This window comes from Arvicanthis niloticus, chromosome 25 (genome assembly GCF_011762505.2).
Source record: "Arvicanthis niloticus isolate mArvNil1 chromosome 25, mArvNil1.pat.X, whole genome shotgun sequence".
NCBI classification, from domain to species: Eukaryota; Metazoa; Chordata; class Mammalia; order Rodentia; family Muridae; genus Arvicanthis; species Arvicanthis niloticus.
In genome coordinates, this window is record NC_133433.1 from 22,662,667 (window position 1) to 22,679,288 (window position 16,622).

General features: G+C 39.9%; 1 protein-coding gene across 2 annotated transcripts in view; it reads right to left on the reverse strand.

The window, feature by feature from the left end:
• Nucleotides 1-636: 636 nt before the first annotated feature.
• Nucleotides 637-16,622, reverse strand: part of Rab2a (RAB2A, member RAS oncogene family) — a 62,192-nt gene continuing 46,206 nt past the window's right edge. For both annotated transcript variants that reach the window (XM_076924232.1, XM_076924233.1), the window contains exons 7-8: nucleotides 3,956-4,024; nucleotides 637-1,934 (exon numbers count right to left, since the gene is read on the reverse strand). In XM_076924232.1, coding sequence (XP_076780347.1) covers nucleotides 1,839-1,934; nucleotides 3,956-4,024 — 165 coding nt within the window. In that variant the 3' untranslated portion in view covers nucleotides 637-1,838. The remainder of the gene's footprint in view (nucleotides 1,935-3,955; nucleotides 4,025-16,622) is intronic.

Sequence of the window (16,622 nt, forward strand, 5' to 3'; positions counted from 1 at the left end):
TGCTCCTGCCATCTATTCCTTAGCTCTGAGTTCTGCAGAAAAAAAAATGGCAGTGAATGGCTCTGCTGCCGTGGCACAGCTGTCCTTAGGCTGTCTGTGGTGGAGATTAGAATACATGCCATAATGGTTCTCGTTTTGGCCATCACTTCTCTTGCACTTGATTCGGGAAAGAAGAGAATGGATGCAAAAAAGTATTCCAAGTTGTGACAGTTACTAAAGTTGTTACATACTCAAGGTCCCACCATCTCTGGGAATAGAGCAGAGCTCAGGCTGTCTGGACTTCTGCTATGCAGCAGCAATGGAAAGCAGCACTGTCCGTGACAGTGAGTGGGGAAGAGCAAGTAAGAGATGCTCAGACCGCTAGGGCAGTGACAGGGCTGTGGCAGGGTCATGGATCTCCAGGAGAAGGCAGCAGGCAGTGGGAGTGCAGGGTCTCACTCAGCTCACACGCTCTTGGCACACACGCTCCTCTGTGCAAGGTGAACAGCAAGGAGGAGTCCACTAGTGAGTCCTTCCACACTTTCACAAGGGCGCATGTTGAGTATTCTGACTCTTTGGGACAGCATGCTGGGACACATGTAAGAGGTGTTAATGTACTTGCAAAATATATTTAAAATGTGCTCATCATGAAAAGGACACTTTTATATATAGGATTTTATTTTGCACTGCTGTAACAATTTCATTCTAGACCAAGGGAGAAAAAGAGAGGATAAAACCACCACAGTGAGTAAACAACTAAAACTTTTCTACTTTGAACAGGATTTTCCATCTGGTAGATTTATTTTCATATCCCCCCCCCAAAACAGACAGTAAGCTTACCATACTTAAAGATTATAGATAGGTCGCCACTGAAAGAAAAAATTTTACACACTGTACATCAAGGTTGACAAACTGCCCTGCATGAAAATAGACTTAGAAACTGTGAATAAAAGGGAACATTATTGTGTCTAAGGGAAGATTAAGTGGCATGGCGTGCCCCCTCCATGTGGTCCTCGCTCTTGGGAGTTGCTTAGTGTTGGAATTTCTGTTTCTGCCCTTCCACTCATTACATTGTGTTTTACCCAACAGCACTCATTAAGGCAAACAAATCCTTTTGTAAAGCGGTCTCAAGAAATTGTGGACAAATAGCAAACTTTTGGCATTAAAACAGGTTAACACATACACAGCCTTTAGTAATACACAGGAAGCGTATTTTTCTTGGACTAGTGACAAGAAAAGATGAACATGCTCGTTAACGATGTCAAAAAGTTTAAAAGTCAGTGTCCAAGCAATTCCTAACAATGCTTCTGTAGCTTCAAGCTCCGAACAGTGGTAGAATTTATGCAAATGCATTATAGTTCAAGCTTGGCAAATCACACCCAAGCAGGTTATTAAACTATATATACAGAAAGCAAATGATAAATACAGAATTTAAAGAGTTCTGTTTTTCCTTATATCCTTGAAAGTTGACAAACCTTTTGAGGACAGTCCTATAATATTAAACATTTAGGTAACCACAGGTGTTGGTAAACCTAACTACACAAACTGATTTAAAATGCTCACCATGACTTTGTAGTGTTTAATACAATTCAGCTCGTAGTTAAGGGCACAAGACAACATTTAACAAAAATAATCACATCAATTGACCTAGAAATCAAATGCAAATAGATATGAATACAATCTCCAAAATCTGTCTTTTTAAGTGAACATTAACCATTTATTCAAAGTTATACAAGAATCTGAAGGATTAAAGTCTCCTGTGACATAAAGCCATTTCAATAGTTTCATGTCTCAGCCGAGCATGAGGAAAGAGGGTGACAGAGTGCGTGGCTCCACTGGGCAGCTAGCCGGTAACAGACTCAACAGCAGCCCCCCCCTGCCTGCTGTCCGCCTTGGCTGCCTCCATGAGATGCATTGGTAGCAGCGTGTTGAGGGCCAATTTTAATGCCGTTTGCCTGAAGCAGAAGAGAACAGGACTGTAAGTAAAAGCAGACCCACCCAGGCAGCAGACTAGTAAATTATTATTATTTTTTTTAAATGCACGTAATTCTTAGTGATTTAATTTTGCCAAACAACTCTAAAAGATATTTTAAGTAGATTTTTGAAACGAGGTAGTTTCTTCTTTTAAAAACAACACAGAGAAAATGTTTTGGGAAAACAGTTTGTCATGGAACTGGTCAGCAGAAATCAGATAATGCTGCTTGTCAGAGCTTCATAGTGAAGACAGTACTTGTAACAATTAGTCCATGGAATGATTATTGAAGAGTGAAACTATCCAAAGCCTTCACTGCCCTGACAGGATGGAAAATGCTTCTGTTAGACAGCATTTCTGTTCCATGTTGAATCAGCTGTGCTGGCTGAGGGCATGAGTGTTCTGTGTCATCAATAATTTCTGTGATCCCCAAAGACGTGGCAGGTTGCCAAGAACCCACACACAGAGTGGTTCTTTCATTCGTCAAATTCACACTTGTGTCTTAACCCTCACTCCCTCAAGTGGATTTTACCTAAAAATACAACACTTTGAGAAAAGTAATACAGTAGCTCCAGAAATTAAGCTCTTAAGGAAACTTTGCGTCACAGTAAATCTCAGATTTATGGTGCTTGGCAGTTACTCTGCAACAGTAGTAGCCTTGGGGCTTCTGGCACTGGCTCACTATTGACAGTGGCTGATGTGGCTTCTTTTCGCTCTTTTGACTCGTCTTTAATAAAAAGCATGCCCTATGGCTCATTGGTTCTGCCCCCTCTGGGCTGGTAGCAACTTCTTGAGGAATCAAGGAGTCAGCCTTGGCATCAGGCCAAATAAATAGCATGGCCTGTTGGCTTCTGACAGCACATTACAATCAAAGCTGCAGAAGGCACAGTAAAGCAGTTAGCTACTATATGAAACCAGACAGAAACAGCACACGCACCCTTTAAACAGAGGGCCAATTACCGTTCAATTTATAGGGTATTAGTCTCTGAATGGTGTCACCTTTAAATTAACTCAAGAAGTATTGCCATGTAAGTCTAAAGGTAAGATTTAAAGCCATGCTATTCCAAATTTAAAAAAAAAAAAAAAAAAAAGTACTTTTTGGAAACCGATTGCAAACTGCTGAGAGCCTCATGCAAGTACTGGCCAAGAGCATCTCTTAGGTGTCGTCTTCAATACAGAGTAACAGAGATGCTTATGGGAAAGTAAAGAACATATTCCATGTACTTAAACATTTTGAAATAAGGAGAAACACAGAGAGGGGGATTTAGGTCAAAATGACAGCTAGTGGACATTCACAATCATCTAAAATGCCACACTTTGTCCCAATCATGTTGACTAAACTGGGCTTAAAATAACACTAGAGAAAGCTATGCCAACTGTTAATCTTGTATGTTTATATGTATGTATGTATGTATGTATGTATGTATGTATGTTTGTATGTATGTATGTATGTATGTATGTATGTATGTATGTGGTCTGCTGAAAAATTTGTTTTGTTCTAATGACACTCATTTCCAAATTCGGAATTGCCTTCCTTCTCTCATACCAAAAGAGACCATGCTGCAAGAGTCCACAGGTCATGCACTTATTTTGGGGATATTATTCCCCAAAGAATAAGTACATGTGGATAAATGCAGGTCTTCTTTGCAACTGAGAGAATTTACATTATTTTTCATTGTTTGCAATGAATAGACAGGGCCTTTTATTTTAACCCAATTCATAACGTGATCCTCTACTAGAACAGGAGCACTTAACTGAAGTACTCCACACAGGCAACAGAAGCACCAACCTACTATACTCCACATGTCAGATAACATTAAGAACCTACCTATTGTACTACATGTACCAGGCTTTCAGATAGATGATTGTTAACTAATGTGGCAATGGGTGATCAATTGAACCATTTTAGGAATAAAAAATAAATAAAAAAAATTATGACTCCAAATTCTAAGTAGATATCAATTCAAAATTAGTGGTTAGTGAACAATATTTGCATATACACACCTCATTATTAATGTCAAAGACCCCTTCTTGGATTTTTTCATAAATTTCTTTTGCTGTGTTAATAAATGCCTGAAATATAAAGTAGAAAAATTGGCTTATATTATTTCAAGATCACAACAGTAAAGGAACATACACAAGCTCTACAGGACCGAAGAGATGGCTCAACAGTTAAAGAGAGGTTACTGCTCCTCCAAAGGACTTGAGTTTGATTTCCAACACTCATACTGGGTGGTTCACAATGACCTGTAACTCCAGCTCTAGGGAATCTAACGGCTTCCTCTGGCCTCTGTGGGCACTACCCTCTAACCATGATCCTGATGAAGAACTCCTGAGAGTTAGATAAGACGGCTCAGACTGAGGGTAAAAGTACTTGCTATAAAAGCCTGATGATCTGAGATTGATCCCCAAAGGGAGAACTGACTCCAGAAAGTACCCTCCATACATGTGCCAAGGCATGAATGTGCCTGCGCACGTGCGCACACACACAAACACACAAATGCATAAAAATGTTCTTGACAATATCGTTAACACTTGGTACGTGAAACTTAATTTTTTGTATATCTTAATGGCAAAACCTTGATTATCTCGATAGATGCATAAAGAACACTGATGAAATTCAATGACTTTTCATCATGAAAACATCCAATCAAGTAGGACTGGAATGGAAAGCTTGAGTGGTAAGTATCTAAAGCAGCAGTGCTCAGCCTTTCTGATGCTTCAGCGACCCTTTAATACAGCTCCTCAGGTTGTGATGTTACTCACTGCTACTTCATAACTGGAATGTCGCTACTGTTATGAACTGTAAATATCTTATATGCATCTCTGTTGTACAACCCACAAAGGGGTTGAGACCCAAAGGTTGAGAACTGCTGATCTAGGACAAGGCACACCTGATGGCATCCTCACTGGTGAGGACCAAAAGGTTTTCCTCTAAGCTGAGAAAGCAAAGATGCATGACAAACTTCATTTGAACCACAAACACTGTTTTTTCATAATGGCCGAAATACAAAACAATGTGAAGTTTTGCCCACTAGTGAGTGAAAACTGGAAGGTGGGCTACTGATGGAACATTCAGCCATTTAAAGGATGAAGGTTTGGGCTTCATCCTTTATACTGTGGTTGACCCCTGAAAAACACGCATAAAATATGACACATAAAATTCAACCCCACTTTTATCACCAAGGAGGGGGAAAAAATGTCGTAATGAAATGTGTGCAGGAGAACCCATGTCATCTAGGCACTTTTCACATGCCAACATGTTTGTACTAGCTGATATTAGAGAACAATGTTCCACATGGGACTGCTTTTGTCATAGTTAATATGTAGTCTGAAAGACAGAGTACCAGTCAGGTTAGGAGATGGCTCAGCAGGTCAAAGTGTTTATCATGAAATCCTAAAGACTCAAATTCAATCCTGGGAACACATTCCAAAAACCAGATATAGTGGCCCAGGTCTAGCAATGGCAGCATTCCTACAGTGGGGCAGAAGGGAGAGGCATCAACTGGGACTGATGTGAGCAGCACAAGTGGCAGAAAGTGCAATGCATGTACACATAACCTGGGTGTTCTCTCTCTCACATAATTCTCTCAATCTTTAAAACAAAGAATGAGAACCAGGGTTCGGACGACACAGGGATAGCACACACGTTCTGCCCTCTGCTACACAGTGCACTAGTCCTCTGCAGAGAATCGGGATGAGTGTGAGAAAGTACTCTCAAACTAAGCCTTGTAAATTATTCACAAGTATCCTAAGTTTATGTGAACTACTGAAGGTATTTTATGTGACTATTATTAGTGCTACAGACAGTACACAAACTCTGATAGTGTCTAAACTTTCAGATTTGAGAGAAATAGAGTATTAACCAGTATGATGAGGAAAGACATCTTCAAGTAGTATCTTATGAAAGTTCACAGATCTAATGTGTTCACCAGCACAGAGCTAATGGAAATTTTAAGAAGTAAAGGCTCACAGAGAGGTAGGAACCCTACCTCTCCTCTTTTAGACACTGGAAACATTTGACTGCTGAAGTTGCTATCATAGCTTTTGCTTCCAATTAACAGGACTGTTACATTTTCACCTTTCAAGGCCTTACGGCTCCCCAGAGTAATCAATTTAGGCAGCTCAATTACTACACCAAGCACACCCAGTCAGCAAAGGAGATCCGAACGACTGTGGCAGGGACACAGAGGTGTGAATATGTATAAATTTTAAGTGGCCGATCGAATCATCACAAAGGGTCATAAGAATCTGCCGCAAAATAATGAGAAGAATGAATCACTGATGGTTCACAAGGCACTTAGGACGCAAGCATGGTTTTCATGTGTGTGTTGGCATTAAAGTGAAGGGGACTTAGCCAACTAAGAACTAATTCACATTCTTCAAAACTGAGGTTATCCCTTTTTTTTGTTGTTGTTTTGAGACAGGGTTTCTCTGTGTAGCCCTGGCTGTCCTGGAACTCACTCTGTAGACCAGGCTGGCCTCGAACTCAGAAATCCGCCTGCCTCTGCCTCCCAAGTGCTGGGATTAAGGCATGCACCACTACCGCCTAGCGAGGTTATCCTTATAAATAAGTAAAAATTTAACTTTATTACTAACAACAAGTCAATTATAATAATGGCTTCAGAAACCTGGCTAACTGAATTAAAAGACATAGACTTCGTGAGGCTGCAACTCTTCCTGTAGGACCAGCACATGTGTTCATGCTAACACAATCCAGAAAGACTTCAAGGTCCTGTATTTGGAGAGTGCCTTGTGTAAGAGTGCTAACATTGCTGGACTTCACAGAACCAAACAGCTCTAACCCTAATCTAGTACAGAAAGACTCATTCAGTTAAACTGTTGTTCTGCTAACTGGTTGAGATAAAACCTGGCACCAAAAGGCTATGCTATGTAAAAATTTCCAAGTTACTATACTAATTTTATTCCCTAAACAGTATTTACTACTTTATTACACACTTTTAAAAGCACAGTTGTAACACATTTGAGATGTATTTTATATCTTGGAGGCATGAAATTAATTTTCTTTGAATTGAAATATATAAATGGTTATAAATTTTTTCATTATAATTTTGTCTCTCAATGGAGTAGTTGACTAATGCCACCTCTAATTCTGTAATTCTCTGATTAAACACTGAAGACAATAAATTGCTTCTACCTGAGAGCAATATAGAAAATACTATATCTTTTAGATACTTCAAAATTAACGTTTACTCTATTAGGTGACTAATGACTGATTTTAATGATTCCTTAGAATGTAAAATTCAGCATGTCAAATGCAGACACCAGCATACCTATTTTAAACTGTAGAACTATTGGCTAGAATGGCAGATTCTCTAAATACAATGAATACTGAACCAACATTATTAAGGCTCACTGGTGGTCAAACCTCTAAGTTAGTACTGGGATCACACACAAATTCTTTCAAGATTTAAAAATTTCATTAATGAGAAATATCTAAGGATATAATAATAAACTGTCTGGGATTAAAAATAATAATTTACTGGACATGGTTCAAAGGTTAAGAGCACTTGGTACCTGCAAGGCAGTGGTGGCACACGCCTTTAATCCCAGCACTTGGGAGGCAGAGGCAGGCGGATTTCTGAGTTCAAGACCAGCCTGGTCTAAAGAGTGAGTTCCAGGACAGCCAGGACTACACAGAGAAACCCTGTCTCGAAAAACCAAAAACCAAAACAAAACAAAAAACCCACTTGGTACCCTTGCAGGGAACCCAAGTTTAATTCCCAGTACCCAAATGGCAGCTCATAACTGTCTTTAATTCCTGATTCCAGGGGATCCAATCTCTTCTTCTGACCTCCACAGGTATCAGAAGCACACATGGTGAGTATCCATACATAAATGTAGAACACTTATATACATAAAATAAGAATAAATAGATCTTTAAGGAATGCTAATTTCACTCTTCATTTCTTATCAATCTTCATAGATATCTTCCAAGTGCAGGTTTATATTGTCAATTTGACAAAATTTAGGATTACTTAGGAGATGAGCCTCTGAGCGTACCAGTTAGGGATTGTCTAGATTAGGTTGACTGAGATGGGAAGGCCCATCATCAGCCGGGCAGCACTATTTTATGGACCACTGTTCTGAACAGAATAGGAGAAAAGGGCATTACATATAGCCCAGGTCTGGTGAGTATCAACATTTATCTTTCTGCCTCCTCACTGTGAGCACAATGTGCCAGGTGCCTCAAGCTTCTGTCATCTAACATCCTTACTATAATGCATTCTTAAACTGTGAACCCAGATAAACCCTTCCTCTCTTAAGTTACTTTTGTTAGGTATTTGTTTCCTAGCAGCATGTAAAGTAGCTAATGCAGTTTTTGGTTTTGTTTTGTGAAATAGGGTCTCACTATGCAACCCCAGCTGGCTTCATACCCTTGCCTCAGCTCCCTGGGATTACAAGCATATGCCATAGTACCTGGCTGAAATGTTGGTTTTAGTTTATGTAGATCTCCTTGAGAGAATATTCTCTTATGACTTTACTAAGAGGAAGGGGGGCAAGAAACAAGGCAAACTTGATATTACCACAGGGGAAAATATTTTTGAGAAACTGATGTCAAATTAGTTCATCCTAAGTACTGTAAAACAATGTCCAGGCAGACACGTTTCCGAGGCATAGATAACTCCCTTTTGGCCAGCGCGTGGTAATGCTCTGCTCTGTGCACTGCTGTCTTAGCACTGAAATCCTGCATCAGTCTGCACTTCGGCACCACTCTTCCCCCTTTACCATCCTTTGATTTGCTGCAACCAGTCCTTTACATTCATTTTCTTCATTAGTTATTAATTTTCTTGCCTTCTACTTCAAGCACTAATTTTTCAACCCTAGGCAGCAGTTATCTGAATGGTACTGGTACATGTCAAAATCTCAAGGACCTGTATAGCCAGCCCAAGTTAACTATATATAACCACAAAACATTACAGAAGCAGGCTGTGGGTGTAGCACAGTTAGGAGAGAGCATACCCAGCATATACATGGCCCTGGCTTTGGTCCTCAGCACCATATAAAGCAGATATGCCTGCAATCCCAGCATATGGGTGGTGGAGGCGAGGGGATCAAAATTGAAGGCCATCTTTGGCCTTATAGTTGGCTTGAGGCCACCCTGGACTATATGAGACCCTGTCTACAAACAGACAAAACCAACCAACTAATTTACCACCACCACCAGACAAATGGGGTATAATTCAAGAACATGCTCAGGTACTTTATATCTGGATGCTATGGCATGGATCACAGACAAGCGCACCTAGTAAGTGCTGAGTTGAACAAGAGAGGGCACAGTTTTCACAGTTGCTGAACTAAAACCAGTTTGATGGGAGAATCTAAGCACAAGAGTACACATTTTAGGCCAGGACAGAGAACAAGGCTTTCTGCATTAACTGATAGAAGGTGAGAGCTGAGCGGCACTGGGTCCTAACATACAACATGACACACTGAGTGTGCACTGGAGAGATGCGGAGCGGGGATGATGGAGCACACTTTTTTTATTATGGCTTTACAGCTGTTAAGCCAAAACACGGACAGCTTCAGCAGACTAGCGTTATTTCCTTACGTAGCATACTGCCACCTGGTGGCAAGATAGACATGACATCTGTTAAGTCTGACTTCAAAGCAACTCTCCAAGTATCTTGAACAATTTTACTTAAAGATATTAAACACATGCTAGAGAACAAGATGTTGTGCAATACAAATGACTTTGTAGTGTGCTAGAAAACATGACGTAGCCAAAAATCTTTAATTTTCTTCTCAAATGCTGAAAACTACATGTATCAATTTGTGCCAAAATAACCAATAATTTATGAAGTGCTTATTATTGGCACTTAACTACACTAAGTATTTTATATAGCTTACATTATTTCTTGAAAGAAATTCAAATTATATTTAGAGAAATGGAAAATTTAAATTCCTTTCAAGAAAGCTTATAGGTATGGGATGATGTTACACCTCGGAAACTCTCACACCTGTTGCAGGGGAACAAGATTCTTCTGGTTCCAATGCTAACACCATCTCTTTACCAGTGTGTGACCGGAGATGCAGGAGAAAGGGTGCAGGTGTGTAAGTCAGCAAACCCTGCAGATACTGCAGAGTAATAAACATGGCCAATGCTCATCAGACAATTAAAATATCTTGATTAAAAAAACATTAAAAAGAGAAGTAACTACAAGTCATGCACAGTGTGAGCACTAAAGAGTAATATATACTGAGACAAAACAAGTATACATTGATGGGAAGCTCTATGGAAACACTAAACAAATTTTAGTATTAGGGACCTTAAGTAAAGACCTTGTTCAAATTCTGTAACTTTATTTGGACCTTATGGACTTTAGTGCAAGAGGCCTCAGATCACAGTGGCTTTTCAAACCCAATCTCAAGACAGTGTTGCTGGTGGGGCTACTCTTTGGGATGAGGTAAAGGAAGGCCAGTCGATCTGCCTTAGCTTCTTCAGCTTCCTGCTTAACTAGGAGAGGCCTTGCTGCCTCTGCTAGCTCTATCAACGGAGGGGCAGGATGAAATGTAAATTAAATGAAAGAAGTCAGGTTGTGTGCGGAATGAAAGATATCATGTGAAATTCTAAAGTTGTATAAAAGTCTGGGTAGTTGGTGTTTATATATATATGCATGCTTGTAAATAAATAAATGTCTACTTCAGGTGAATGTGATACACATGAATGCTACCTTGGTTAGCAAAGTGTATACAACATTGAAGAGTCAAAAGTAGGACCATCAGCCAGGCAGTGGTGGCACACGCCTTTAATGCCAGCACTTGGGAGGCAGAGGCAGGCGGATTTCTGAGTTCGAGGCCAACCTGGTCTACAGAGTGAGTTCCAGGACAGCCAGGACTACACAGAGAAACCCTGTGTCTAAAAAACAAAAACAAAAACAAAAAAAAAAAAAAAAAAAAAGATCATGAACCATCTGGGCTGGAGAGATGGCTTAGCAGTTAAGAGCACTGACTACTCTTTCAGAGGTCCTGAGTTCAATTCCCAGCAACCACATGGTTGCTCACAACCATCTGTAATGGGAACTGATGCCCTCTTCTGGTGTGTCTGAGGACAGCTACAGTGCACCCATATACATAAAATAAATAATTCTTTAAGAAACAAAAAAGGTAGGACCATCTTTGAAGTTTCCAAGACTGGTGGCCAAACCAGAGGTAGTGAAGCTGAGTCCGCATTGCCCTAATATGGTGGGAGAGTGGTAGACAGTAAGCTTTCCCTCCAGGGATAGATGATCCAAGTCTGGCAAGATGCTCCGATTTTGCTTGTGAAATCCTCTTCTAGGACTTTAACCCAGACCGAATGTAGAGGACAAGAAAGCCTCTAGCTTACAATCACATTCCAGCTGTCTAAAGTACTTTTTAGTACCTACAGCCATCATGAGGGAGCACAGCCTCTCTCATAGTGTAAGCAAGGGGCTTGAAGTAGTCCTCTTCCTAGTTAGTGCCATCTTCTCAAATCATGCTGTTCTCAACATTCGGCCTTGGCTGTCAAATTACGGAATCTGATGCTCAGACTGTGGGGACCACAACATAGTTTTAAAGAAACTGAAGAACAACAATCATTTTTCACATTTTGGAAGCTCTCAGACAACAGTGGAAGACTGAAAAATGAAGACAGGAAGTCTTATTAGGAAGCAATTAGGGTCAACAAAGCAACAGGAAGGCCACACAGATGAATGAGATGAGTGACTGAAGGGGTAAACAGACACATGGAAGAAAAGTGGAGGCCAGACTAGTGCAACAAAGGACTCCGGTTCAGTGAAGAGAGGTTATGCCTATGGGTCTGAAGAACATTCACAAAGAGCTCTCTAGGGGAGTGGAACTTGGATTTAAGGGGCACCTCCACTCAAGTCTTGAGAGGTTTGAAGAGGCATAAAGAGGTGGTAACATCAAGCTAAGGAAGCTATTTGTAAGAGTAGTCAAAGGTATTCAAGAGGCTGTTTATAGTAGGAATGGGAACCCATTTCTTAGCCATGGCAATCATAAAGATAGGATGAACTTACCAATGGGGAAAGCATTCAGATGAGAAACTCATTAAGAAAAAGGTCTAGGGAAACTTTCATTGGAGACTGGAAAAGAACACATCCAGTACTGGAGAGCAAGGTTCAGACAGCTGAACCTTGATTATATAATTACATGCTCTAGCCAGGAGCGAATAAAAAAAGGAAGAGATGAAGATCACGAGAGGGTTTGAAACCATGTGCTTTAGAAGGGTGGGGAGTGCCCTGTCAGCCTTTCCTGTGTGGTAATTGAAGTGCAACCTGAATTGCAGCAGGAGTCTGGAGCAGTGTACACGGTATCACTGGAGAAGCACTCATCTAAGACAACCCATTTTTTAAAAAGCATGTGAAATATACAGATCAGGAGAAATACTATTTGTGCTTCCTGCCACATGTCAAGTCAGAGAGGAAAAAACCTTGAGATACTGGGCTGTGCTAATGGATGAGTAATTTCCCCCCAAATACGGGGGATGGATCCTTAGAAAATTAGAAGTTAAATAAAACAGCAATTTTCTCCGAGACAAGGTTTTTACTCTGTGCCTAGGCTAGCCCCAACATAAAGCAAGCCTCCTGCCCTCAGCCTTCTGAGTGCTAATATCACAGGCATGAGCCACCATACCAGCTTTTTCAGGAGATTTCTCTACAGTGGCTTCTCAAATATCAATACACTACTGTAATTTCTGGTTCTTAAAGAGGAAGCACATCTAATTTCTCCTATATTTGTTTGCCCTTGGAATCCCAAGCAAAGAGATCATCATAGGCATTCCCGACTGTGCAGCAGTATAAAAGGAAGGACAAGAACCTGCAACACCTTGCTCTGAGTCCTCTGTGAACAGTGAAGGTTACACACACTCTGAATCTACCTGCAGTATTAGTGTAAGCATGTACAGTACTTGGACCTTATATTTAAAAAGACTAGTGACATTTACCAAAATCATCAACAGTGACTTATTAGGGGAAACAGAACAAGAATATTCTTGTTGAAACTGGTTGTCTTATGTTTCTTCTGTTGTGATAAATGCCATGACCAAAAGCAACTTGGGAAAGACAAGGATTTATTTCTTCTTACACTTTCAGATATCAAGTAGTCCATCACTGTGAGGAAGTCAGGCAGGAACTTGGAAGGAGGATCTGAAGCAGACTACAGAGGAGTGCTGCTTACTGACTTTCTCCCCATGGATTGCTCAGCTTGCTATCTTCTACAACTCAAGCACACAAGCCCAGGGGTAGCATAGTCCCCTGTGGGCCACTTGCATCAATCATTAATCAAGAAAATCGACAAGAAAATTTACCTACATGCAATCTGAGAGATATTCTCAACTGAGGTTCATCTTTTCAGATAACTTTAACTTGTGTCAAGTTGACAGAAAACCAACCAGGACACTGGTCCATATATTACACTGCCATTTAGGGAAATGAAGTGTGATAGAGGGGTGCTTCTACCACACTTATGGGTGTGTTTCTTCAGTTCAGTCACCAATACAACCTGGATAGAATCTATTTAATAAAGGCAATGCACTTTCATGATCATCTGCTATGTAAAAATTAAAATGTATCATTTGGAAATAAATACACAAAATTAATAGACTGCTAACAAAGACATGTTTATAATGGAAAAGGCTTTCCATGTTTGTGTAATTAATGTATATATGTACAAATTTTGTGTTAATCTTAATATGTGATTCCTTTACTTTTTTTGTTCATATCCTAGATATTTCTGAGAAAGTCTTACCTTCATAAGTAATACCTAATTTAGGCACTGGGGTCTCACTTTGTTTTCATTTTCTTTATAAAGTAACTTCAAGTATTTGTATTGATTTTTTTTTGGTACTGTTTTAAATTTAAGATCCTTGTTCAAGAAAGATGGCCTCAATTTTGGTAAGAGCAAAACAGTTGGCTCATCAGAGGTTATTACTAAAGAAAACACATAAGAGTAGAGAGGTGCTGAAGAATGATGCTGGTGGTTCCTGCACCAGAAAGGATGAGTGTAGTAGGGCCGGGAAAGTCAAGCTGGAGTCATGATCACCATCAAGCTAGAATACTGAGGTTCCTCACTGTAGCAGTCTTGTCAGAAGCAGCCCACTGACCAGAAGGGATATTGTCTTTACTTCTTCTTTCAGGCAGTAAGTGAAATAAAGCATTTTTAATATAAAAATTACAGTACTGACCCATACCTGCTATTCACTCAGAAGAGTTGCTGCTAATTCAGCTCTTGGAGTTTGTGTTCTATATTATTCTAACTCAGTAGTTGTCAACCAGGACTAATGACAGACACTATGAACCAGACAATGGTCCTCTGCCATTTTTCCCTAATCCTATTTTGTCCCTAAATACATCTTTTATGAATGAAATCATTAAGCTGACTAACAGTAAATAGTAAATGTATAGACTATATAAGCTTATTTCCAGCTAATGCTGAAACAACAGTGATGTTATGTTTTAAATATTCTAATCCCTTCAAGGGAAATATAACTCACATCTCTTGGTTTCTACTTGTATTACAAAAACTACATCTTTGTTAAAATATATAAAAGGAAACAACAGGCCCATTTCTAAAGACCAACAACATTCCACTGTGACTTAGCCAATGCAGAATCATGTAGCTTTAATTTTCTAAGAGGAACTCATAATCAGATGGTCCATTAATCAGAAAATAGGCACATTTATGAATCACGTATCTTTTATCATAATTATCTTTAAATACACCATACATGTTAAGAGATGATTCATATGTGAGATATTTACTCATTTGGCTGTTTATACAGCTGGGACTTTGAGCACAGGCTTTCAAACAGATAGGACAATGTTCTCACTATGAGATATACCCTGACCTTGAATGGTTTTACTCTTCTAGCAACACACAAGACTGCTTAGAAACTGCAGTATGGATCTACCAAAATGAGCTAATGCATAAATGTGTTTGGCTTTAAAATGGCTTTTACTTAATGATACAATTAATTGTGCTTAAAAATCTTACACATATGGTATTGGGGCTGGACAGATGGCTCAGCAGTTAAGACCACTTATTTTTGTAGAGGACCTGGATTTGGTTCTAAGCACTCACAGGGCAGCTCAAACCATCTCCAGCACCAGGCACACATGTGGAGAACATACATATATGCAGGCAAAATATCACACATAAAATTGTAAAAATCTAAAAAAAAAAAAAAAACCTGCCATGTAGACAATGAATAAACAGTTGATTGTTTTTTTTTTGTTGTCTTTTTTTTTTTTTTTTATGAATTTTGGTCTAACATCTTCGATTACTTTGGAGACAGTCTCTATCTGTCTGTCTGTCTGTCTGTCTGTCTGTCTGTCTGTCTATCTATCTATCTATGCAATTATATGAAGTAATACAGCCACCCAATATGGCTTTTCCTTAGTTTTCCCAAGGGTGATTTCCTAGAAAACTACAGTACACTGTTACAAACAAAATACCAAAAATAAAGTAAAACAAAATAAAGATTATTAATTATTGTAGCATGCTGTGCTGGTTGGAATGGCCCAATAGGCTCATATATTTGAATGCTTAGTCACGGGAGTGGAAATCTTTGGTAGGATTAGGAGATGTGGCCTTCCTGGAAGAAGTGTGTCACTGGGGGTTTGAGGTTTCAAAAGCCCATACCAGGCTTAGAGTTGCTCTCTTCCTGCAGCCTGTGGATCAGACCTCTCAGGAAGTAGACCTCTCAGGTACTTCTCCAGCACCATGTCTGCCTACATGCCTGCCACGCTCCCCGCCATGATGATAATGGTCCAAGTCTCTGAAACTGTAAGCAAACTTCCAATCAAATGCTTTCTTTTATGAGTTTCCTTGGTCATAGTATCTCTTCAGAGCAACAGAACAGTGACTAAGATAGACTCTTAAGTGTCTTTTTATAGTCTTAACACTTCCTCCCATGTAACACCCTCCTGGGTCCTGGCAGTGATTCATCTGTTCTGTGGACTCTAAGTTTATCACCTCAAGAAAAGGAGGCAGAAGGAATCACACAGTGAACAAGGCTTGGTGTCTGACTTCAGTGAGCTCAGATACCTGAAACTTCATTCAGTATTTCCATGTAACAACAGTTTTTCCCATTTTATTATTTAGTAAGGAAGTTTCCTTAGACCTAAAAGGTGCTAGGTTATTTCTAGCTTGGGACTATTATGAATAAAGCTGTTATGAATATCAGTCTATAGTTTGCAGTACAGAAATTCCTTTGTCTTAAGCCCATGGGTATAATTGCTATGTTGTCTGGTAGCTCCATTTTAGTGTAGATTGCTGAGGTGTTTTCTAGAGAGGCTGTTACTCAGGCCTACCATCCATGTGTGTGAGAGATCATGGGCGCACTCCCCACCAGCATGTGGTGTAGCTGTTCCCTTTTATCTGGGCTACTTTGATAGATAGGTATGTAGTGTTATCTCCTTGAGGTCTTATTTGAGACAAGGTCTCACTAGGGAGCACTGGCAGGCCTGGAAGTGCGATGTAGACCAGTCTCAAGTAGGGGTCTGACTGCCTCTGCCTTCCTTCTGAGTGCTAGGATTAAGGCAAGCACCAGTACCACATGGCTGAGTTTTTGGTTTTAAAGTCTAAATTTTAGTCTTTTATTAGATCTGGGCTTAAAGAGTGTTTTCTCTTGGTTTGGCATGTAGAGCTCTAGCGCTCTCTCTCTCTC